This window comes from Lepidochelys kempii, chromosome 17 (genome assembly GCF_965140265.1).
Source record: "Lepidochelys kempii isolate rLepKem1 chromosome 17, rLepKem1.hap2, whole genome shotgun sequence".
Taxonomy (NCBI): Eukaryota; Metazoa; Chordata; order Testudines; family Cheloniidae; genus Lepidochelys; species Lepidochelys kempii.
Genome location: NC_133272.1, coordinates 3,582,436 through 3,607,957, shown reverse-complemented (window position 1 = coordinate 3,607,957; position 25,522 = coordinate 3,582,436). Strand labels below are relative to the sequence as shown.

The following is a 25,522-nucleotide window of genomic DNA, read 5'->3' as shown; positions in this document are numbered from 1 at the left end:
CCAACATTTTAGTATTAAAATGCTTCTTTGAACATTGCCTTTGGCTGTTCCCTCTGATCAAAGATGCATTGGAAACCAAGATGATGCATTTACAACTTCAAAGATGGATGCGGGAATTGGCTGGAGGTCTCTGTCACATTTCAGTGCTCATGAAAACAAGGGTCTGATAGCACTGGTTTGAGCCTGGCCTAGGGCAAGCAGAGACTGCGCCCAACTCTGCCAACACTCTCCAACCCTGACTCAGAGCACATCATCCCCTGTGCTCCTCCACTCCTGGGTCTCCCGCTCCAGGAGTGTGTATGTGGAGCTCTAGAAACCCCTGAGACAAACTCTTTCAGTGAAACGTCCCTGGTGCACTGGATACCATATGGAAAATTTTCAAGCTACCACTTTTTTTTAATACAGAGGACTAAATTTCTCTTCCTGCTTTCCAGCAGAATTTCACAGCATGCGTCTCACCCTGTCTGAGGTGGTCAGCATGTGAAAATCAACATAAACTTAGGAACCATTTGGAGCATGACAGAAGTCCACAGAAGCGAACAGGAAGTTGTTTAAGAAGGGTGAAAATGGCAGAGGTTGTATTAGCCCCTGCATCTTCAAGAAGCTCTGATATGCAGTGCTCAGCAGCTCTCATTTGAAGAAGAGCACACCTGTGGGGAAGGGATGCCATATATATTTGCATTTCTAAGTCACAGTTTCAATAAGAAACAGCTTGGAGTGCAGCTGTTAGCAAAGCATACAACTTTCAAGTGACTTTGCCACCTTCCGTTCAGATACAGGTTAATGGTTCTGAGGCTGTCAAAATGCCAAGATTTGCTACCTTTGCTATGACAGAAGCCGTAGCACTGAGCTTAATGTTTCAGCTTGAATACCTCTTAACACACCTCCCAAAGTGACACACACTGTCTTGCATACAAGCCAACCTCATGCCATCAGAAACTTTGAACAATGCTTTATACACCTTTAATTCCAAAGCACTTCCCAGATAGATTGCCTGAAATGCAGTCACATGTGGGATTGAGGATAACAGTGCAGAAGAGAACATTTTTCTGGCCACAAACACTAGGACAAAGTTCTGTTCTCACAAAAAGTACTTGGTATCTTATACTGTCAGTACACAGCAGACAGGTCCTGTGGTTGGAAAAGTATCATCCAAAAGTTCTACACATATTGAGCTGCATGGAACTAAGTTTTCCTGTCTCACAAGCATGAAGGGCTAAATTGACTCAAATGAAATTTTAACCTGGCCTTCCAGAGAGAAATTTCAAACCTGAGGCTTCGATTACAAAACCATCCCATCGAGGATACACACCCCCAATCTCTCTCACACACACATCCTCTTTTTAAGCATTGTAGGAAGAAAGTATCAGGCAGAAGAAGTTGAACAGAAATTATTTCTTCAAAGGAAATACTTTGTACGCACAAAACACAGACTGAAACACAGTCTTTGATGAGACATGTTAATACAGATTACTTTTCCATCTCAACATTAGTGGCACCATAGAATGAAGAATTCCGTTACAGATGGGAGCAACGACGGGATCCCAATGCCGAGAACATGCTACAGTCTCTTGGCTTGTCCTTTTCTAGTGGCCTCCTCTCATTTACTGGTTGATGGGATGTAATGGCAACTGCTCCTCCAGTTCTGCTGAGTTTGCTTGCGCCTGTGACATCCTGTCCCGCACTCTCTTCACTGTAACACGAGACATAACAATGGTGGCCCTTAGTTAGTAGGGAGATGACAAAGATAAGGAAGAGGGTATTGAGCTGGTCCTAGGGCTATTGCAGGTTTACATAAAACTAAAAAAATTCTATTTGAGGCATTTTTGAAGTGCTGTAAACCTCCCCATCCCACTCCCTTTAGGCCAGCAGTTGGAGACCAACCAAAGATGGAACAGTGAAAGGGTCGGGTTAATCCTGATGGGGCTCCTACACAAGACCTGGCAGATTAAGCAAACAATATATTTTCATTGAAAGGAACAAATCTCTGTTTTCAGTGTAGGGCTCCTTAACCACGCACAGGTATGCTGCACCACAGCTCAAGACAGGAGGTGGTGAAGGGGGATGGGACTGTATCCACTTGAAAGTGCGGAGGATGTTCAGGCAAGTAGAATGTGATTCTACAAGTTAGAATTTGGCCACGATGCCAAGGTTAACACCCCGACTCTTGCTGAATGTGCCCTGGGACCTTTAACACCACACTGGGGCTGGACCTTAGTTTTACATTTCCCATAAAAGGAAACACCTGGGCCATTGATTTAGTTTGGACCTGAAGGCACTTAACTGAATCCTCAACAGTGTTTATTGGAGAACATTATTTTTCTTAAGGCGTCCTCCATTCAAGTACGGAACAGACCCAAGCTTACTTGGATTGTGCACGCTGACCAGATCACAAATGAAGGTGCGATGGCTGCAAGACACTTGATAGACAGCAGTTTCACAGGGTGTATCGGGGGTGAGGGCAAATCCACCTGAAATTTCTGGCACACAGAGTCCACCAAAGAGGTAACAGGCAAAGTGCATAAAGCATTTGCCCAGCAGGTAGTAGAAAAGGGGCTGACATCCTCTGCTCAGCCCTGGGATATTTTACCTAGGGATTCTATTTCCAAGTCTCTGGAGTTCCCAGGATCCTCCTTGATGACTCCCAGCTCCTTTTCCCAGTTGGCCCAGTTAATCTCCTCCACTCTGGAGACAGAAAATAGAACAATTTCCCCCATCAGCCAGTAGACAATGAGGCACTGGGGCAAAACATACTGACCACACAGCTGCGTACCAAGGCTGCATCTGTGGCATCCCAGTGACATCCATTCCGATGGATTTCAGAGTAACAGCCGTGTTAGTCTGTATTCGCAAAAAGAAAAGGAGTACCTGTGGCACCTTAGAGACTAACCAATTTGAGCATGAGCTTTCGTGAGCTACAGCTCACTTCATCGGATGCATACTGTGGAAACTGCAGCAGACTTTATATACACACAGAGATCATAAAACAATACCTCCACCCACCCCACTGTCCTGCTGGTAATAGCTTATCTAAAGTGATCATCAAGTTGGGCCATTTCCAGCACAAATCCAGGTTCTCTCACCCCACCCCACCCCTTTTTCTTTTTTCGGGAAAAAAGGGGGGGTGAGAAAGCCTGGATTTGTGCTGGACATGGCCCACCTTGATTACCATGCACATTGTAGGGAGAGTGGTCACTTTGGATGAACTATTACCAGCAGGAGAGTGAGTTTGTGTGTGTATGGGGGTGGGGGGGGTGAGAAAACCTGGATTTGTGCTGGAAATGGCCCGCCTTGATTATCATGCACATTGTAGGGAGAGTGGTCACTTTGGATGAGCTATTACCAGCAGGATAGTGAGTTTGTGTGTGTGTTTTTTTGGAGGGGGGTGAGGGGGTGAGAAAACCTGGATTTGTGCTGGAAATGGCCCAACTTGATGATTACTTTAGATAAGCTATTACCAGCAGGACAGTGGGGTGGGAGGAGGTATTGTTTTATGATCTCTGTGTGTATATAAAGTCTGCTGCAGTTTCCACGGTATGCATCCGATGAAGTGAGCTGTACGAAAGCTCATGCTCAAATAAATTGGTTAGTCTCTAAGGTGCCACAGGTCCTCCTTTTCTTATTCCGATGGATGGTGGTCTTATCGCCACAGCACTAATGACTTGGCGGCACCATCAGGAGCGGCTTTGTTGCCAAGGGAGTTCTTATTTAGCTCATACGCCCTGTGGAGTGCGCTAGTTCTGTGTCTTCCTCTGTGCTGTGAACAGTGCCGGTGTTTAAATAACACCCCAGTGCCTGGAAGGGGGGGGGGCACTTAACTAATGGAGTTTTCCCACAGCAAAGTCCCTACGCATGGAATGACACAATGCAATTCATAAGGTCCTGGTGTCATTATCGGAGCGCTCCAGATTTGGCTCCCCCTGTTGAATGAGGATAAGGGGTATTCCAGGTCCCAGTCTCCCACGCTTTACATGAACAAAGGGAGTGCTGCCACTTTGTGGTTCACGTAGCACATTGCAGAGGGTTAGCAGCAGCATTCACACAGCCAGAAAACTGAGGGCGTGTCGACATTAGTGCTCTTCCCACAGCTGGGCTAGCATTGGGACAGCTCCACCATTGGTACCACCAGTGGAAGCGCAAGTGTAGAGGAGATGCCAGCAGTTTCACCTCCTCAGGAGTAGCGCAAGACGACAAGCAAAACGCCTGAGGCTTGACTACACCACAGCATCCAGCATTGCGAACATCAGTGGAGTTGCATGCATCCAAAACCAATGCTGGAAATAGTACAGTACCAGCGTAGGCAAGGCCAGGGGGAATTTGATTTGGTAATTCCACTGCAACTGACAAACCACTCAGACTGAGTCCAGCTGCTTTCCTTTCAGGATCCAGCTTGCAGGTCAAAGGGCCCCATTCCAGGAGAAAGGGGCCGTGGAAGAGAGGAGGACAGTCTCCTGGCTGTAACACAAGGCAGTAGAAGTACCAGCACTACATGATGCCTAGATACAAAAGGTGATGGGGGAGCATGAGAAATGCACCAATGGATACTCGATTATCTAGGAGTGAGCAGAGTAATGTCTTGATTTCCCCCCACCCGCATCTCTCATACACACACACACACACAGATGGGGGGGCAGAATCCCTCACTCTCACAGATCTTGGGAGACAGACCAGTCCTCGCTTACAGACAGCCCCCCAACCTGAAGCAAATACTCACCAGCAACCACACAACAAACACACTAACTCAGGAACCTATCTTTGCAACGAAGCCCAATGCCAACTCTGTCCACATATTTATTCAAGTGACACTATCATAGGACCTAATCACATTAGCCCCGCCATCAGGGGCTCGTTCGCCTCCACATCTACCAATGTGATCTATGCCATCATGTGCCAGCAATGCCCCTCTGCCATGTACATTGGCCAAACCGGACAGTCTCTACGTAAAAGAATAAATGGACACAAATCTGACATCAGGAATCATAATATTCAAAAACGGGTAGGAGAACACTTCAACCTCTGTGGCCACTCAGTAAAAGATTTAAGGGTGGCAATTTTGCAACAGAAAAGCTTCAAAAACAGACTCCAAGGAGAAACTGCTGAGCTTGAATTAATATGCAAACTAGATACCATTAAATTGGGTTTGAATAGAGACTGGGAGTGGCTGGGTCATTACACATACTGAATCTATTTCTTTAAGTTAAGTATCCTCACACCTTCTTGTCAACTGTCTAAATGAGCCATCTTGATTATCACTATAAAAGTTCCTTCTCCTGCAGATAATAGCTCATCTTAACTAATTAGCCTCTCAGTTTGCATGGTAACTTCCAACTTATCTGTGTGTATATTACTATATGTTCCATTCTATGCATCCGATGAAGTGAGCTGTAACTCACGAAAGATTATGCTCAAATAAATTGGTTAGTCTCTAAGGTGCCACAAGTCCTCCTTTTCTTTTTGCGAAGACAGACTAACACGGCTGCTATTCTGAAACCTAGATAATTGAGTGTCCATAGGTGCATTTCTCATTCATATACATACATATAGATACATACACACAGATATGAACAAACCAGGCTCCCCCATTCACACACAAGGCCAACACACAGAATTCAGAATGTGGGCAGCTGCCTCCACTTTCTATCTTACCTGAAACACCATCTCTGATCTTCCTTATCATCAAGGCTCACAGACAAGAAGCAGCCAGATCTCTGCCTTCTTCTTGGGCACCACAGCCAGGACTTCTCTATTTCCAGAATGGCAATGGCTCTCTGAGGGTACAAGTCCGTGTTAGAGAAGAACTGGTGCAGCCAAAACCCAGTCGCGGAGCTAGCCTAAGTTCCAGTCAAGTCTTCCCCATCCACCAGTGTCATGACTGGGAAAGGCACTTTTGTGAATGTTCCTTGGCTGTTACTGCTGTCAGGACATACCCTAAAGTCTCCTAGGCCTGTGGGCTTAAGAAATTACTCTAAACTCTGCAATTTTCTAGATAGAGCAAAAGAGAGGACTGGGTTGCCATCAGTATAAAAGAGGATTTTGGACTCTGACAGATCCTGTAGTTCTCTCTAGCTCCCAGACTGACTAAGCACAGCCTAGCATCACCTTACAAGTCAAGGAAGGAGCTGCTAACTGCATTAGAAATTCCTCCAAACTGGGGTAAGCCAACAGAAGGTATAAAACACAGACAAATCTTCACAGAGCCCCACACACGAGAACAGAAACATCTCAAGTAACAAAGGCATGACACCTGCAAAAGGGTTAAACGTCTGTCTCCTAACATGGTTTTGCTCCCAGGGTATGCTCAACCAATGAAAGTATTGTGATGCTGTCGGGGTTTTATCCAGTGTTTTATTGTCACTCAATCTGCGAGGAGAGCTTGCTTGCATGGAGCCTCTGGAAGACCAGAATCAGCTCTCCCAGGTTGAGGAGTTGGAATAAATCTCCCAATAAACTCAGCTGTTAATTTCCCTCAACAAGCACCACAGCACAGCGTCACTTCCTCTTCTCTCCCAGAGGCAGGGAAGTGACAAAGAAGCACTTAAAATGTACAGTCCCACCCAGTAAAGAGGTCACAGTCTTTATAAGTAGATCTGGAAGGCAGATATCTCAGCACTTTAGATACTAAGGTGATGGGTACTATAGAAACGTGGAGAGAGAAAAATCTCATTACACTTTTACTACTTTAAATAAAACTTTAGAGCTCAGTGAAAACGTGCGTCAAATCTGATATCCCAGTGCATGCACAGCGGGAGAGAATTTGTTGCAAATGGCTCTCTCAGGCCCACATTTAGCACATAATATAAGGCCTATATTAGAGACCAGGTGAGTGGTGCAACGGACATACCTGCAGCTTCCAGACACTCTTGCTGTAACCAGAGACACTGGTGACAGTCTCGCTCATCAGGGCAATCAGCATGTTAAGCAGGAGGATGTAGGTCAGGATCACAAACAGCAGCAGCAGCAGCAGGACAAAGTATTTGAATTTCACATGCTCCTGGAACTCCAGGTCCCCCATGCCGATGGTGAACTTGAAGAGCTCCAAGGAGGTGCTCAGCAACCCACTGTACACAACGTGGCCTTTATCGCCATCCTCTTGGGTAACAGACTTGTTCTGGGAAGTTGGAGGAGCATCCCCTGTGAGGGTGACCAGAGCTGTAACGAAAGCAGAACAATGAATCTTTCCTGGCAAGTCTCCTCCTGGCAGCTCTGCCTGTAACACAGTGCTGAGTCAATCCTCACCTGCTGCAAAGCCAAAGAGGAAGATCACATAAACCATGAGGAAACGCAGCAGGTCCCTCAGGATGGTCTGGAGACAGAGCAAAAGGCAGCGTTATTAATCACCAATAACTTCACATGATATTTTTACAGCACAAAATTACCAGGACAACAGGAAACTAGCGCACCTATCAAATAAATATATTTGGCTCTGCACCAGTTCCGGCAACATTAACTCATTAATCCTCACAGTCCCTCGCAAGGGAGGCAGGTCAGGAAGTATTATTACTCCCATTCAATAGATGAGGATGTGATACAGAGGCCCACTGGTGGTTCACTGCTCCGAGTCACCAACTCCTATTAGGCCTGACAAACTCAGTACACCTAACTCATTGCTGTCATTGTATTTATCTATAAAGAATGTTGTGTGAGGTACCAAAGGAAAGCTTAGGCCATACTGGTCACCATAAGCATTGAGAGATGCAAGTACGGGTGTTATTTTAAAAGTTGTACGTATATACGGAAAATATTTTTAGAATCTGTGTTCCAGGCAGGGTTGATAAGCAGCTTTCACCAGACCTATCCGCCCTGTCTCTCATGTAAATTAAGCATTTTTAAACCAACACACAGGAAGTGCTATTTGCATATGAAGTCACCAAGTTGACTGGTGGGGTGAGGGGGTGAAACAAACATGGGAGAGCACACAGGAATCTGAGCACCAGGGGCTTTCCTGCCTCTCGAAAGGACGACAAACTTTGGAGAAAAAAAAAGGACATTTTGTGATCTATTTCACTGAGGAACATCCTTGGCAGAGGGGGGTGGATCACAACAACCTGGATCCTGAATTGAATGAAGATCAGCAAGCTCTGCATAAGGGCTCTGCATGACTGTGAGAAATGTTTTGAGATACAGGAGAGTAGCCTGTCAAGGTTATGATTAGTCTCTTAGATGCATGTTATGCTTCTGTTTTATTATAACCATCTGTTTCCATAATTCTTGGTCACTTGAATCTGTGATTCTCTGTTCTTTGAAAATACACTTTTTCTCTTTTTATTATAAATTCATCTCAGGGCTGTGAACTGCTACAACACATCTGGCTATGCCAGCCCTCCCTCCCCCTCTCTTTTTCACTCCCCCCCTCCCCCCATTGCTGATGTACCTCATCTCTGATATGGAGCATCCCCTGCTTCTCCAATCCTGAGCAGCACACACAAATCTGCTTATGTACCTCAATCCAGACTTTCCAATGCTAGGAAACATCTCCTGAACAGACTCGCACTCTGTGTTTTGTGTTGTGCTTTGTTTATTGGCGGGGGAGGGAGGGTTGTGACAGGCAGGCAAATGTCAGCTACTGTGGGGGACCAGGATGAGTCCCAACAAACTCATTTTTTCTTGTCACCTGAGCCAATATTTGAAAACCTGCTGCAAACTGAGCCACTGGTCTGCCCCATGCAGCATCCCACCTCCACCGAGAGAATACATTTACTCAAACGGGATGGAATTTCAGTGTCCACAGCCTAAGTATTAGCTCCTTTCATGTTTCTGATGGTCCTGACGGGAGAACAGAAACTGCAGCATTTGAACAATGCCTGATATCCCTGACCATCTCTTACAGGCTGTTGCTCCATACTGACCTTCTGTATCATGACACAATAGATCCCAGTCCACTGGAAGCCCCGAGTGTAGTACAGCATGTTCACCCATCCCAGCAGTAAGGAGAATACCATCATCGGTACATAGTCTTCTGAACCCACAATATACAGGACAGCTGAAAGCAGCAGCGAGATTGCCTGGAGCAAGCTGGGGGAAGGGGAGGAAACAATCATAGTCACACAGTGAGCTGAAAGTCTGAACGCCAAATCCTTTTTGTGCCACACTGGGCACAGCCAGCTGCATCTTGCAAGGTTACCCAATGGGGTATAAAGTGGCAGCTAATCAGATCCTGTAGTTATAGGTGAGTTAGTATCTAAATCCATCTGTAACATACTTTCTGCACAAGTATATTGCAGATTCATTAGACACTAGTGAAGTTCACATTACGGAAAATCTCAGATATACTGGGCCTGACTCATCTCTTTTTCACCAGATACATTTACATATACCAGGCCTGATTTCAGTGGAGTTACACGTGTATAACTGGTGTAAAAATGGAGAGAATCAGACCCATCACATATAGAAATATACACACACACACGAAAATTATAAAGTCTCTTCCCCTTAACAAAAACACCTCGCTCTCATACAGCGATCTTCAACCATTGATCTCAATGTGCTTTACAAATGGAGGTCAGTGTATTATCCCATTTTACAGACTGGGAAACTGAGGCACGGGAAGATGAAGTGACTTGCCCAAGGCCATGACTTCAATGGGAGCCACTGGTGGAGCCAGAAATGGACCCCAAGTCTCCTGAATCCCAGTCCAGTGCTCTGTCCACTAGGCCACATCGCCAAATCTCAGTCACTAAATGAGCAATTCCACATATGAGTTCATGTTATTATCATCTGTATTACAGTAGCACCTTGATGCCCCAATCAAGGGTCAAGGCTCTATTGCACCAGGCACAGTACAGATGAAAAAAAAGAGAAAGACCTAGAGAGCTCACAATCTAGAGTTATGACAAGAGGCAACCAGTGAAAGAAACAAGCAAAGAGTTGGTTGGTAAGATGACATAACAGCAGAACAAGCATGCTGTGAGAGAGAATGGGTCATTTCTGCTCACCACCTGCCTAGCTACCTCTTGCTAGTTCAGTTGCCTCTTAACAGCTGTTTGATTTTATATTAACTTTCATTTCCCACAACCTAAAGAACGTACAGAAAGACCTCAATGCAGCCATCGGAGAACACGTTCTTCAGGTTCCGCCATCTCCTCGAAAAGTACAGACCCTATCAGAAAAGGGAGAAATCAACAGGGACAGTTCCTTAACGCAGCAAGACACATATGAGTCCAGCCCCTGCTGGGATAATCTACTGCACAGCGAATGGTTTCTTCATAGCTCTTATATTTATACCGTTTGCTCCAATGATAGAAAAATTCAGACTATCCCTCTTCAGGGATGGAAAAGGGCTCCTGGTAACACAGAGCCAATAAAGAAATAGTAACAGAGCCACAGATCTTGTATGTGTCTTTTTAATATAGTCTATCCAATCATTAATGTACATTTGCTATTGTACAACATAAAACCCCTCTTGTGACCTTTTACGTTGTGTCCATCTTACTAATCCTCCCTTTGTGTCATCCTTTGCTTGCTATATCCTGCTTATATTGCAAGCACCTGATGGCAGGAACCTCTCCTTCCATTTATCTGTGAAGCTTTGTGCACATTTATGATATTATGGAAATAAATAAGAGTGGTGTACCAATGCCATGGGGGTGGTGGTTTTATTTCAGAGCAGATAAGTTAGATATCTTTCAGAGTAACAGCCGTGTTAGTCTGTATTCGCAAAAAGAAAAGGAGTACTTGTGGCACCTTAGAGACTAACCAATTTATCTGAGCATAAGCTTTCGTGAGCTACAGCTCACTTCATCTGTAGCTCATGAAAGCTTATGCTCAAATAAATTGGTTAGTCTCTAAGGTGCCACAAGTACTCCTTTTCTTTTTTAGATATCTTTGTACCTGAGCAATTATGAGATAAAAGCCTCCCAGGAAAACAACGATCTGTCCAGTGAGTTGCAGGAAGCCGATAGCTGTGAACTCTGTAGGAAACGGAGACTGCAAGATAAAAACAAGAATGTGAAGACAGCAGTGGGAGCTGTAGCCACCCAAAGCCCTTTAAACCCCTTAAACCACAGCCCCAGCATTCAAGCTCACTCCATCCCATCCAAGTAAGCCAGCCCTACCTGTAACTGCAGGGGACGATGGTAGGCAAGGACCGTGAAGATGGCCATGAATATAAAATAAGAGAAAAAACTTAAGTAAAATCTCCTGGCAGCAAATGAGTCCCATTTGTGCTGGAGCAGTTTGTTCAGCGGCTCCAAAACCACCATCTTGTATCGATTCTAGGGTGAAAGGAAGAAAAAAATAACACGTCATCAGGGATCCAGAATCACCATAAAGCCTTCTTCATCCAGTGTTGGAATTCAGAGGCCAGAAGAATTTCATCGGACCTCTCAGCATGAAAGGACGCTGGCATCCTATTGGACTTGGATACTGCCCGAGTCCTATAGCCCTGTACTTGGAGAGACCCAGGCTGAGTCACTGCTCCACATCAGGGAACAGAATATAAAGGTCCCAAACTCCTTCCTTATTGCAGATTAGCAACAAAGCTGAAGGGGTTTAATAACATTAACCATATATGTAAATTCCTCATCATTAAAAAATGAACAAATTCACACATTTCCCCCCCTAAAATAGAACAATCTGAAATGCCAAATTAATCTACATGATTTACATAATTTATGGTAACACTATAAAAAACTGGACAAAGCCATTCTATATTTGATTTTAAATAAGTCTTCAGGACTCACTGGTGTGTCACTGCTCTCAGCAAGGATCTCCAGCACAGAGTTTTTCTCATAACTATCTACAGAGGACAAGTCATAGAGAGATACATGGACAGGTCCATAGGTCCATTCAGTGAACTTGCGAGACAAGTGCCGGTACTCTGGATCCTTGATCTCTCTTTGGAGAATGTGTCTGAAGATCTGAAGGGAAAGTTTATGTTTATTATACTAATTATACATTAGAATGTAAAATGAAATTCCCAGCATACTTGAGTTGTCTTCAAGCCTGTAACCTGTTGCCTGCATACACTTTGCAGGTATGTTCTTGGTCACACATATGATCCGGCCAAGAACTTGAGGCAAACTAAGAACAGCTTCTAAAAGTTCAGTCAAAGGAGTAACAACTCTCAACCCAGCCCAGGAGCTCCCAGCTGTGATCACATCAGCACAGCTCCTAACAGGAGGGTCTGGAAGAGGGTTTTTTCATGCCTCCTGCGGTGGCACTGCTGGAGAGTCTCACGTGCAGTAACATAGGATGCACGTACATCAGACCCAGCCTCTAGGCAGGGGACTCACTCCACTGTCCTCACTATTTCTACCCATGCCCAGAGAACCACTCTCATTGCGTTTACCTCTACTTTGCCCTCCTTGGCAGCCAGTTTCAGTGGCGTTAACCCAGCCCGGTTCACTATCTCCTCGAGCTTCTCTGCTGGGTTAATCTTCGTGCCTGCCTTTAAGATCTCATCATACATCTTGCTCACTAACTCAGTGTTCTGCTCGGTGTCATCTGCGATCATCACCAGGGCATGGAGAACTGTGTTGCCCAGGGAATCCTGTTTCTGGAGTCTGGCTTTCTGGTAGGGGTTATCAAGGAGGTATTTTATCACATCAAGCTGGTTGGTGCAAGCAGCCAAGGAGAGGGGAAGTTCACCTGGAGAGATGGAGGCAGGGTTTTGGGAAAAAAAGAAAAAAGAAAAAGTAGTTTTAGGAGGAACATTTATATCTTACTCTGCAGAGTCTTGTTACTGTAACAGTGGTGGGCTTTTTCTGGCTGAATCTCTGTATTCAGGCTTGGATGTTTTGTAGTTAATTGGTACAGAAAAACAATCCCTCGCTACTTCTGGAAGCAGCTGGACCACTTTGCCAGACTCAGATTTTGGCAGCACGCCATCAGCATCCACTCCCTCCATCTATTTTTGGGCTTAGTCCACACATGTGGGGGGTCTGAAGCAGTCCCATGTCCCTCGAGAGGGACAAGTGCACACCGCTGAACGGCAGGAGGCAAGCACCGACTGGTGCAGAGGAGAGCTCAGTCTGGTGAAGAGGTCTAGCGCCCTTAGTAGGATGGGGCACCCAGGGTTATGGGATGGAGGAGATTACACCAAATGCATGGAGGGGCAAACCCAGGATGGGACAGTGTCTCCACATACTGCAGGGTTCCCAGATAGCAAGCCGGAGCCTGCAGTGCTGGCTTACCAAAATAAAAACCCACTCCTTCTTTCTTCTTCCTGAAGAATTCACCATGGGCTCTGGCATGGACATCGGCTCCATTCTCTACCAGCAGTTTCACTAAACCTAGGTGCCTCTTCTCTATGGCAATGTGGAGTGCAGTCTGACCTAAGAAAACAGGCTTTGCAGTCAGAGCTTGTTGCGATGGTGCCATGGACAGATGGAGCAGGAAAGGCCTTTCCAGAAAACCCCACCAACGTATCAAATCACCACCAGCAATACTGTCAATATGGTGAAATAATCATGGACTCCCAGACATACGGTGTGCAGGGAACTTGTGGCAAATGCTGACTTTGCAACAGCGACCGCTGGAAATGCAGTTTGGACACTGAGCATGTGAGCTGTCAGACACAAACTCCCCCAAGACTACGAGGAGCTGAACAGTGTAATTTCTCTTAGAGTTACGATAAGATCTCAGATCTGACCCATGACCTCAAGACCATGAAGCAGTAATAATGATCTAGAAAGATAAAGGTAATATACATGCACACAGAGGTATGTTTCTTTTGAATATTTGCTGTTAAAAGGACAAATCCGCTTAGCAGAACTCATTCATTTCTTAAATGTAACTTGTTTTCACTGAATAATACTACGTAATCTTTTTGCTTCTCCAAAGCACTTTACAAACCTTAACAACAGAACCTCACCATAATCCTGTGTAAATAAGCCAGTATTACCCCCATTTCTCAGATGACAGAACTGAGGCACAGAGCGGTTAAGTGAATTGCTCAAGGCCAGAGAAGTAGGTATCAGAGATGGAATTAGAACTCAGAAATGCCCAGCTCCCTTTTCTGTGTCCAGGCCATCAGTATACCCATTCCACAAACGAAGAACTCCAACATCCTATCAATTATGCATCCATCCAATTCCTGTTATTTTCCATAGATGCTGCCTTGCTAATTGTTGACTTCAAAGTCAGTCACACAGTGCTGGAGAACCCTTACCTGCATAGTAACTATTGGTGCATGCAGCATTGACAAGTGGCCTTGGAGTCTCAGTCTTCTGGTCTATTTCTAGCAACAGTGGGATAGTGGCATTTGTCCCGTCTTTTAAATTCAGCAGGGCTTTCATTAAGCAGGTCTTACCTGTCTTGGCATCTGGAAGAGAGAGAGACAGCATGGAGCGGGGCATAATTGTGTTTTGTACATGACTGCACCATCAGTTTCGTCTTGCCCAGAACTTAACTGTCAATGTAGCATTAAACACATTAAATTAAAAATCCCTTTCTCATGGTATTTCCAGCCTGCACTAGAAGCAAAGAGCTTAAAAAAAACCCATATTGCTTAGCACTTTACATCCCCAGATCTCAAAGTGCTTTGCACACAGGCGGGTAAAAGTATCATTAGCTTCATTTCACACATGGAGAAAGTCAGACACGGAGAAAGGAAGTGATCTGCATGACACAAAGCCAGGGGCACAGCGGGGAGCAGCACCCAGACCCGTGCTCGAGCCCTAGACCACACAAACTCTTGTTTGTGGCTGCAAGAGGTTCAGAGTCCAAACTTTTGATTTGGTGGAAGGGTGTATTGTGGGCAGGGGGAGTTGTGAGCCTAAAGACTTTTGGTTTGGTGCTTATTCAACGCGAGCAACAAACCCTTTGAGCTATGCGGGCCACCATCAAGGCATGCCTGTGTTAAATCACCAGAGTACTGAGCTTGTATCTACCTGTATATTCTGAATTGGAGAGAAATTTGGAGGTCCTGCTCAAGTAATCAAGCAAACCATCCAGCTCCTCTGGGTTACCCCTCAAGACAGCACCAAAGAGCCGATCTCTTTCAAAGCGATTTGCGTCCTTTTGGCTACTGGAGAAATGGAAGAGTTAACCATGTTCTAGACACTCAACAAGAGAGTATGTACCAATATCCCACGATGCAGGAGCTGCCGTGGTTTCACTGCAAGAAGAGCAATGGGCACGGCAGTTTGCCAAAAGAAAGAATCAAATTCTTTCAGCTCAAAGACCAAAAAAAAAAAAAAAAGTTAACTCCCCCAACCCTTTTTGTTTGTTTATATTGGCCTCAGCACTTTCTGGTTCCAGACAGAGGTGCACACTCTGAGTGTGGGGGGAAGGGGTAGTATGTATCCCTCTCCATCTGTGTACCACCCCCCCAGGACGAATGCAGGACTTGTGCATTTTCACTCTCTTGCAAAGTTTCTGGCACCAGCTTGAATTTCACTTGGTAATGGAAGGCTTCCCAAGGGCAGATCCCATAATTACTTACTTGCTGGAAAGTCCTGGTCGATAATTCAAGTTAATCTTGATTTTTGGATCAAAGTCACTGCTCTCTTTCTTGTAAGGAGTCTCCAGGGGTGGTGGTTCTTCCTTCCCTCCTTTGGCCCCTTTGCTTTCTCCCTGTTTACCAGCTGCACTTTCCTGGATGCTGTCATCTGTTTCTAACACACCCATCAGCCTGTTCTGTGACAGGCCTGGCTTCCTGACCATAGCGTTTGAGATATCCATGTCTGGTAGGACGATGCTTCAGATCATCAAAGGAGCTCCCTGTAAGAGTAGAGATCTGCAGAAGAGTGAGAATTCATTCAATATTGCAGCTGAATTAGACCTCTCACTTGCAGTCCATCCCTGTCAACCCTGCTCCCTCCTAGAAATTCCCAAACCATCATCCAGGGATCTATGGTCTAGTACCCTCTGCCCAGTGAAACTTCGTTATTTACTTGTTGAACACCTAGAGTTTATTCAGTGCTGTGCAGAAGGCAGCACAGTCATTGCCCCAAAGACTTTTACCATTCAAGGGCCTGTACCTGCAACTGTATCTATACAGGTGGGTCCCTTCAACGACCTGCTGATTTCAGTGGGACTCAGCCCAGGTCTATGAGCTTGCCTGCACCCATCAGACGGGAGGATCAAGTCCTTAAATAGTCTTTGGGGCAGGGAAATAACCAAAGAGTTGTAAAAGCAGGTTAGAGAGTACAGACCAGCAGGGTGTGCTAAGCAGTGTGTCACATTTGGGAGATAACCTCACCTGCAATTGACGGATGGCGTCCTTAGATAAAATGTACTGTGTGGAGTCCATTAGGACTCAGCAATAAAGGAGGGGGATGAATATCAACATTTAGGACACGGACACCATTGTCCTTGTCTTAATGTACCCAGTACAGGCTAGCTATCAAGTGGCCCAAGAAGATAAGATTATTAACAACAGGCCCTCATTGGAAAAGAGCATTAGGTTTGCTCCAGTTCTTTGTTTGGAAGTAGGAAAGGGGGAGGGGGACATATTTGCAGGAGAAACTCATGCCTAACAAACAGTATGTTCCTTGTGCACTGCTGCATCACATACTGGGGCATGAGTGCGTATGACCTAACATCTCCTGAAAGCTGTGGTGTGCTCCAGCCACTGCTATCCACATGCGCATGGGCTCTGACCCGCTGATCAACAACCTGGGCACACACACACACCATGTACAGCTGCTGTTCCGGTAAATATTGCTCTCCTGGCCTGAGCACAGTGCAGCCTCATCGCTCCCAGCCAGGGAGAATGAAGCAAGATCTGCTGTATAGCAGTGCTGAGCACTAACCATTACAGTACCAGGCCAACCCACCAGAATCTAATATTTCTGGTATTCTTTTTCCATCATTTTGAGCCCTCTCTTTACAAATATCTGGGTAGATCTCAGACCCATCCGTGCAAGCTCCCACTGAACACACGCGAAAAGGATCCACGAGAGGAAGAGATGACTGAAGGTTTGTTTACATGCAGTCTAAGAGAAGGCAAGGAAACACCCACGACCAATTCAAGCTAAACATCCTTTATCAGCAGTGCCTTATGCATATGCGCTGTCTGCAAAGAGTTAACAGTTCCTCAGGAATATCATGCTGCAGAGTTGGAAAGCCACGCTCCCTATTCTATGTCAGGGCAGCATCAGAGGAACACAGTATAAGCCCTGTGCTCTAGATTAGGATGCAGAGATGCTTATTTAGATCTAGGCAGTGTATGTTTACAAAGCAATTTTCATGTAGTTCACAGCAAGAGAAAGCCAAAGGCACATGCAAAGAAAGTCTATATTAACCATTTTATTTTAAGTTATAAGAAGGCTTCAGTCATGCAGCTTAGGCCCCATTCTATTGCCAAGGACCCCTATGCACACACAAACATATACCCCATAGTCCCCTGCACACCCTTCATGCCCTCCCCACAAACACTTACTGTGGCAGCCACAAAGCCTTCAGAAAGCTGTGTTTATTACTCATACCACACCCAGGTTGCGTTTTTGTGGCTTCTTGTTCCTGAATTCTCTTTCAGCTGCAGTTTCCATCCCTTCTTGGTGCTTTAAAGATGTACAGTCGTATTTACTCAGAAGGCATTTCAGGTTCTCTTTAAAAACAAAAGCAAAATGGGTCCTAAAAAAAGATCTTACAAGAAATACATCCCCCTTCTGGCTCCCTGGAGAATCCAGAGGGCATTCTTTGGTCCCCATCTGAGCTTTCCCCTGTGTATTCACCCCTTAGCAGGCTGCTAGTCAACTACCAAGCCACTCTGAATTGCACAGCACGAAGCAAGACCTGCAGCCAAATGAAAAGCACAGCACATATTCTGAGCTGGGGCTCCACCCAAGAAATGCTGCTGCCCTGATAGATGGGTCCCAGATAAGCTTTCAGAGGCTGACCCCCCCTTCAGTGCAAAGGCAAATACCAGCGATCACTAGCGAAAGCGCAAAGGTTAAATGAAGATTTGAAAAAGCTCTTACCCAGAGGTAAGATTAATCTTACCCTGCAAAAGAAACTGTGCTCCTTTTAGCACTCACTACTGCATGCTGATAGTGAGAAAGAGCATCCCTAGGCGGAGATCCTGGCTGGTGCCTATGAGGAATCCAGGCTTCTTGTAGGGAGTAAATGTTGATTCTGCACTGGCTAGCCACTCAGCAAATAACGGAAGAGTGGCAAAGCGCTTGAGCAGGAAGTGATTAGATGGATTTTGCAGTAAGAAAGAAACCCATATTAGAGAGCCAATGAGGGCAGTTATACTGGCAATGTCTGGCTCACTGGGTACATTGCAGGTTGTATGCTTAACCCCTGGTCACCCAGGCGGAGGCGGGGTAGAGTTTTGAGGCTGTCAACCACAGCAGGCTCAGGTCTGATGGGAGGTTGGTAAATTTTATCTCCACTCTTTCTGTAGCCAGTGGTTTTCCTCACGAGTATGTCACAAGGCTCAGGGATCAGCCGCAAAATGAGCGAAGTTGTCACGGAAATGTCTACCAGCAGCCCACTTCCTAGGAGTGTCAGTTTTTCTGCACCCAGCTTCACATGCCCAAGCTGTGGCAAGGCTGAGATCAGAATGAAACAAGAACCAGCTTAACCACAATGTTAACAAGAAAGACCCACAGTATCAGCTGCACAACACGAGCCAGGGGATAGCACAAAGGCATCCCAGTTCTAAAGAGCTGGGCTCTGTTGCTCCACTTTTCAGCAGCACAGTTCAATGCCCCATTGCTCCCAGGAGATGCAGCACTGGACAAGACCCCTTGCAGATAGTCAGAGACCCCAACTCAATTATTTATTGTTGTTAGCTGATGCTGTGTCTTTAAAGAAATTCTGATCTCATCTACATGCTCCTTCTTGATGGAGGACTAACTTCGGTGCATCATGATGGAGAGCAAGGTGCTGGGACAAACCCTAGTTCCCACTCCAGAGGTATGATACATAGGGAACACAGCTGCCACGCCAGGGCAGTTACACTGCATGGCACTTACACTGTGGGTGAACCCAGGACTGGAACAGCTGGGGGTGCTGCAAAGCAGCAGTGAGGCGAGTTGGCAAAACTTAGAGAAGAGATTCCTAACAATAAAATTAATGCACAGGTGAAGGACTTCATACTGATTGTTCATTTTCAGCTTCCTTCCTCTAATGCAGATGGGGAATTTTGTTCCATTCCTCTCTCCAACATGGTCTGCATCGCCTCATCCCAGCCAGACCTGAAGCGAAACTGCTGAGCTGCATATCTGAGATTAGGGTGGTAGATCCTGACGGTGGTCTTTTCTTTGTGGGCCATATCTTGCCCGTCTGTGGGATAGTGGGGTCCAACTGTGGGAAGGGAAATTCCATCAGTTGACATCTTATTAAGGGAACCTTTGGTGCAAGAATTGCCGGTGCAGCCGAATATGTGGTCTGCGTAGCCTGATCAGCCCAGCAGTAAGTTCCCAACAATGGTATACTTCACATTCACCAGTTGCAGAGCACTTCAGCCAGCACCCTGTGGTCTCTTGAGTTCTTTCTCCTCCTCCCCCCAGCAGATTCAAAGCCTCTGGATTTAGTGTAACCCCTCTATTTTCAGCAGTGTCGGTGCAGGATGACATTCAGAGCACTCCCCAACCACATCACCACACCGCTTAGCTGGGCCTACAACACTCTCGAGGCCCAATATCTTGAGTGGTCACTATATTCTGCATTGCCATGCAAGATACTGAACCCAGGGCTCAGGTTCTGATCTCTCATTACCCAACACTGCGAGAGGCCCAATCAAGTCTAAAGTAGTTCTCAGCTGGAAGGACTGCAGGCACGAGACAGCATAGGGGCAAACTTGGCCATCCCCCAGGGAAACGTTCCAAGTTAGCATCTAGCTAGAATCTGCCTCTAACAGAAATCCTGTTAGAAGCCATAGTGCCACCCACCTGCTCAATGGTACCGAATTAAATCATAAGCCAGTTTCTCAGATGCTTGTGTTAATCCCTGGGGAGAAACAGAGCTGGTTCTATAATGATGTAAAGCTATTTTTGCTTTCCTTTCCTGCTTAGTAGCTTTGACTGTGCCACAGATTCTAGTAATGACAGGTTTCAGAGTAACAGCCGTGTTAGTCTGTATTCGCAAAAAGAAAAGGAGTACTTGTGGCACCTTAGAGACTAACCAATTTATTTGAGCATGAGCTTTCGTGAGCTACAGCTCACTTCATCGGATGCATGCCGTGGAAACTGCAGCAGACTTTATTTATACACAGAGATCATGAAACAATACCTCCTCCCACCCCACTGTCCTGCTGGTAATAGCTTATCTAAAGTGATCAGTCTGCTGCAGTTTCCACGGTATGCATCCGATGAAGTGAGCTGTAGCTCAGGAAAGCTCATGCTCAAATAAATTGGTTAGTCTCTAAGGTGCCACAAGTACTCAGATTCTAGTAAATGACAGAAATCCGGCACAGGCAGAGAGATGCAAACAGGGCTCAGTTCTCCTCTCTCTTTCACACCAACTTTACACTGGTTTAACTCCACTGGCTTGGAGTCCACCTGTTGGGTCAGAACAGCAAAATACACAATGCCTCAAAGAAGCTGAGGAAGGACGGGGAAAATAGAAACTTTTGACATAGGATTTAGGAAGGACAGAATTCAAAGACTGACTATCACAATAGCAAATACTTCTCTTCAATCACTGCAACACTACACACACCCGTAGACAACATCAGGGTATGTGTTAATATAGTTCACAGAGTGGGAAAGTGAGACAGAAAAGTTACATGACTTGTCCAGGTTTATACAAGTCTGTGTCAGAGTCAAGAATCGAACCCAGGAGTCCTGACTCCCAGTGCTTTGGCTCCAGTCACAAGACTTGTCTGAGTGGAACTGATTTCTGGCCAACAAACTTATTTCACTAGTGAACAATTTCACACTTGAACTTGGAGTCTATGGAGGGGACAGTTTTCTATTACTCCATTAAAAAGGGTGGGGATATAAATAATAGGCTAATACTTTATAAAGTCAGAAGGGATCATTGTGATCATCTAGTCCAACCTCCTGTATCACGTGAGCCATAGAACTTCCTGGAATTAATTCCTGTTTGAACTAGAGCACAACTTTTAGTTCTTTTACATGAACGGCTGTCAAAGGAATTTAACAGACTATAAAGATTTCATGCCACTGTCCCTCTGCCCCCAGGTGAATCATTTCACAAGGTCATAGTTATGACAAAGACATCACATGAATATCCCCTACCTTCACTTTGCGAGTCTGAATGTTTCCATGTGACCAGCTGGCAGTTACACCACATCACTTGTCTCTGCCCTCCCAGACTCTAGAGATTGTGGAAAAAGGAAGCTCATGAAAGAATAATTTCTATTTATTTAAACTGTACTCAGCGCTCTGAGAGAGCAGAACCAAAGTGCAGGTGGCAGCCAGGATCATTTCTTCTGCCTTGTACATGGTACTTTCAGCCAACCCTTGAAACAACATCATATAAATAATTAAGTTAGTTATAACAGAAGATAAACCTCACATCTAGCCCGGATTAAGAGGGACAAGGAGAAGGGGTTTTGGATTCAGTGGTGCGCACTGATTCCTGTTATATTCCAGAGCCACAATATCAACTAGAACTATTTTAAATAGTTAACATGAGCAGGTCTGAGCTTCCTGCTCATTTTGGTTTGTCTTGTATGGTCCAGAATGAGCAGCAGAAGAGGCCCATCACCAACAGGCTGCTGCATGACCCAATATCTCTATTATTTGCAGTTAGAGGGGCAGAGGAGACACCCACTGAATGAGGGCAGAGATGCAGTGTAGTGCCTTGCAGTATGCAGCAAGCATGTTATGTGGATGCTTCTCCACAAAAGGCATCATGCACTGGACTTTCCAGCTCTTGAGAATCACTATTGGGAAATGACTGTCTCAAGCTGCATTCTGACTGGCTTGTGGGCCCTCCGGATGGTGTCATACTGTGCACCAGCTCCCAGTAATGCATAGCTGGGACCTTGCCCCTGAAAAGCAAAATCATTATGCCTGTCATAGCTGGGGAGAAAGAGTTAACGGGCGACAAAGATAATAGAAGCAGCCTGTAGGGAGGAAAAAAGGAGCCATTAAACTGCTCACATTCTCCAAAGTGCCAAGCGGCCTCTCAGAAGCAAGTTGTGGTCCTGCTGCCATTTTTATTGGGTGGGAAATTCAGACTGTTCAGTATTTCATTTCATGGAAGGAAATTGGTTGAAAGTGGCTGTTGGGCCAAAAGCTGCTACTGAAAGGGCAGCCAAGCCTCGGGAGGACAGAGGAGGGCTTTTTTCTCTCAAACAAAACTATAGTTCAAACCAGAAGAACTATCAGTGACGGATACATCACAGTGAAGGATACATCACACAGTCCACACCACACCCATACATCCATTTTTAACAGAGTTTTAGTTTTTAAAATGATTTTTAATGTTCATGGGAATTTTGTAGCATAAACCACACCAGTGTGCCCAGTAACAGGCAACCAGTGCCTGTCTTGGACAGCTGTCCTTTGACCTCATCCTACACAGAGAACCTAAAGGTGCATCACTAGCCGACTAATGCAAATACACCCTGTCATTGCTTATTGCGCCAGTGAAGAACAGGAGATTTCAGTTTCAGGTTTCAAAGGGGTTATTCGAATAAACAAAGCAAGTTCACACAAAAAGAACTCTTTAACAAGATCCTTTTAACATCATAACACTCAGTGTAGAATAAATAAAATTAAAACTGATTAAGAGATTGAATGAATTTAATTTATGCTGCAAAGCAAAGGGTGAAATAAACCAGCTCTTAACTGATGTCAGTCAACAGATAACTAGAAGGTTGCGGTTTTGGGTGGGGGGAGGGAGGAGGAGGAGGAGGGGATAGAGAGAGGGGTGAATAGACTTTCCTTGTGGCTAGTGCTACAGCCAGACTAGAAACAGCCTTTGTAAAGTCTGCTGTAGCAACAGGCCCTAGCAACGGTGGGACTCCTCTGCTGAGACAATCCGAAGCAATGGCAGGTGGCTCAGGAACTCTGACATGGCTACAGAAAGCCCGAAATCACATTGAGAACTCACAGGTATGGTAGAATTAGGCACAGAAAGTCAGGACAGGTCCTGATGGGCCAGGAAGGGGTTTAAAGTTTGGACTTTGTTGATCTTGGGCCAGAGAGCTGAGGCCAAATGCTGGAATTCACATTTCCTGAGCCCACGGCCCTGGGAGGAGGGACTGTCTTGCAGTTAATATCAAGGGGTTTGGGGGACGTGTGGCTGAGCCTTCTGCACCTTGGGCTAAAATAATGGACTGTATACATGAGTCTTGCTCCACTGGGTCTGAATTGCAACAGTCGGTTATAGGTTTCTGAAAAGCCAGAGGCAATCTGATGTGAGCAAGCTTCAGAAACATAGAGCAACCAGCACAAAAGCCAGAAAGCCCCCCTGCTAGAGAAACAAGCAAGACAATTGTCTGTAAAAATACCCAGTGATGTGATTACTGCAAAGGTCGGAGTCATAGAGGGACATTTTGGAGCTGTACTTACTAAGAAGGCAGCAGCTGTCCTGATGGAGAGTCTCTCTAACCTGCATGACCTCTGTGACCCCATGTGCTGTGCCTACAGCATCTGGGCTTCTGCTGGGTCTGTCTCATGAAATCATCTACAACGCTTGAGTCCCCTGGAGGCCCAAGGATAAAGCCTCTGCACTGCCACTTTCTAGATCTTGTACACACTGTTGCAGTGACAACATCTGCCAGAGATGGCGGTTGACAGGAATACTGTCAATCTCAGGGGGATTATTATTAGGGTTGAAGGAATGCCTGCCAGAAGGGAGTCTGTGGAGGCCCCCCCTGCACACGTCCACCTCTGTATCCCTCTTCCTGACCCATGGAGAGCGTGGCTGTCTTCACACATTTGGGATGAACATCCAGGCCCAAGGGAGGCTGGCCTAACAGAATCCCCTCTATGTTGGGCAGGAATGGCGAGACTTCACAGTGCAGTTATGTGATGCTGCCCAGCAGCAGATGACTGAGAGCCACGTCCATTTCTTCACTGACCTCTCTGCGGCAGAGAAGGCTTTCGTCCTTCAGCGAGCTGCCAAGGCCATCCAAGGAGGTAACAGCTTGGGAAGGGAAGAATATTCAGCCTCTCTCTTCCTTCAACTTCTAGGTTACCACCCGGTTGTTTCATTTTTTTTCCTGTCATCAAAGTACTTTATTTTGCTGAGCAGCTCAATAAAGTGCCCATGAAACTTTGGCTTCTTTCCTAGTCTCTGTATGGGCATTTACACCATGCCCATCACTGTTGTATCCAAGTACACTGAGTTTAGATGGGTAGTAATCAGGGCAAGATGCACGCTTCTCCTGCGTTGGCACAACAGCTTCTGCTAGTACTTTACTTGCCGTGTAACTCCAATGCTGCATTGCAAGAGAAAATGCCAAAAGGCTTGAGCCCTGCTTCAGCAATATCTGGTGACTGTAGTTTTGTTACAATAGTTAAATGTTAGCCATACACTCATGGCTAAATCACTGACTTACACCGCCCTACTTATCTTCTGGTTGTCTTACCATTATCCTGATAAACACTGAAGAAACCTTCTGGCTGTTTCAGGAGACCTGTGTAAAGCCCTGATGTCTCAAGTTAGCACTTGCCTAGAGGAGCAGCTGTACATTCAAGTTGCTCATGAACTGCAAGCTGGTGATCGTCTGAAAAACAAGTCAGCCCTGGTTCTGAGTCACATCAAGAATGGAGTGGTACATTTACTATCTTTTTCTAAGAGGGTTATTTTATTTGCATGAAAATTCAAAATAAAGGACTAATGTGACCTGCAGCTGTTCCAACCTGATGCAATCGTTGCACAGTCTAAAGACAAACCAGTTTCCTTTGTAGCCCTTCATCTATATTGCTCCAATGGCATGAAATTTGCCAAGAATCCAGCTTGTGATTTTGTCCTCAGATTGTAGACCAAAACTGCCGCTCTGGGACCCAAGTGGCTCAGGGCTCTCTATTTCTATGTGCAAGCTAAGATGTGTTCAACATCATAAGTGCAGAGGTCCCAGTTCAGTCCCTCTTGACTTGCACTTTAGAGCATCCATTCATTCTGCTCAGGAAAGACCAATACCTCCTCTCCCAACTCCAAACACTGGAATGTGCCACCCTGTCCTTTCCTTAGCACTTGGCAAAGTTCCATTCTGATCTTGGATCTTCTCTCCACCGTCACTCAGCTAGGTGGACAGGTCACCTGCCAAACATAAGCCCATCTAAAGGGACTATGAGGTAAATCAGTGCTTCCTGTCCATTGAATCTCTGATTATCTCATATCTATCCACAGCAGAGGTGCTGCCAGCAACCTGGCCAGTTCTAAACTATCAATGTCCAACGACCCACTCCCCAGCACAAGCTGAACCAGAATAAATCCACTCATCCATTCCCTAACAAATCTTACACCGATGGAGCAGTGCACAGACCTATAAAGCAACAGTCCTGCCTAGTGCCTGCATGTCATTCATCTTACTGCACACCAGCCTGACAGCTGCTGTATACAACTAACTTAGGCAGGAATGGGCAAACCAGACAGAAGCAGGCAGGATGGAAAAATCTGAACCAGGCTGATTTCCCATTTGCAGTCCTTATTCTTATGCTTGAAATGAGTTCACTTTCCTCCTGCTGTAACACTCTTGATTTTG

At 45.6% G+C, this 25,522-nt stretch overlaps 2 protein-coding genes across 7 annotated transcripts in view; one reads left to right on the top strand and one right to left on the bottom strand.

Annotated features, from left to right (window-relative positions):
- Positions 1-1,446: 1,446 nt before the first annotated feature.
- LOC140899629 (transient receptor potential cation channel subfamily V member 2-like) overlaps positions 1,447-25,522 on the bottom strand; it is a 25,089-nt gene continuing 1,013 nt past the window's right edge. Inside the window, exons 1-17 of one of the 6 annotated variants that reach the window (XM_073315442.1) lie at positions 23,382-24,269; positions 17,324-17,491; positions 15,383-15,676; positions 14,829-14,965; positions 14,108-14,260; positions 13,131-13,271; positions 12,287-12,585; positions 11,679-11,855; positions 11,052-11,210; positions 10,828-10,923; positions 10,026-10,096; positions 8,847-9,012; positions 7,237-7,303; positions 6,842-7,149; positions 5,647-5,768; positions 2,591-2,685; positions 1,447-1,693 (exon numbers count right to left, since the gene is read on the bottom strand). In XM_073315442.1, the coding sequence (XP_073171543.1) occupies positions 1,605-1,693; positions 2,591-2,685; positions 5,647-5,768; positions 6,842-7,149; positions 7,237-7,303; positions 8,847-9,012; positions 10,026-10,096; positions 10,828-10,923; positions 11,052-11,210; positions 11,679-11,855; positions 12,287-12,585; positions 13,131-13,271; positions 14,108-14,260; positions 14,829-14,965; positions 15,383-15,621 (2,319 nt within the window). In that variant the 5' untranslated portion in view covers positions 15,622-15,676; positions 17,324-17,491; positions 23,382-24,269 and the 3' untranslated portion in view covers positions 1,447-1,604. Of the gene's footprint in view, positions 1,694-2,590; positions 2,686-5,646; positions 5,769-6,841; positions 7,150-7,236; positions 7,304-8,846; positions 9,013-10,025; positions 10,097-10,827; positions 10,924-11,051; positions 11,211-11,678; positions 11,856-12,286; positions 12,586-13,130; positions 13,272-14,107; positions 14,261-14,828; positions 14,966-15,382; positions 15,677-17,323; positions 17,492-17,864; positions 18,300-23,381; positions 24,270-25,522 lie in introns of those variants that run through there. The other 5 variants (XM_073315441.1, XM_073315440.1, XM_073315445.1 and 2 more) reach the window with 5 other exon arrangements.
- LOC140899631 (uncharacterized) overlaps positions 22,834-25,522 on the top strand; it is a 23,503-nt gene continuing 20,814 nt past the window's right edge. The window contains exons 1-3 of the mRNA XM_073315451.1: positions 22,834-22,922; positions 23,813-23,951; positions 24,447-24,589. Of these exons, the coding sequence (XP_073171552.1) occupies positions 22,857-22,922; positions 23,813-23,951; positions 24,447-24,589 (348 nt within the window). The 5' untranslated portion in view covers positions 22,834-22,856. The remainder of the gene's footprint in view (positions 22,923-23,812; positions 23,952-24,446; positions 24,590-25,522) is intronic.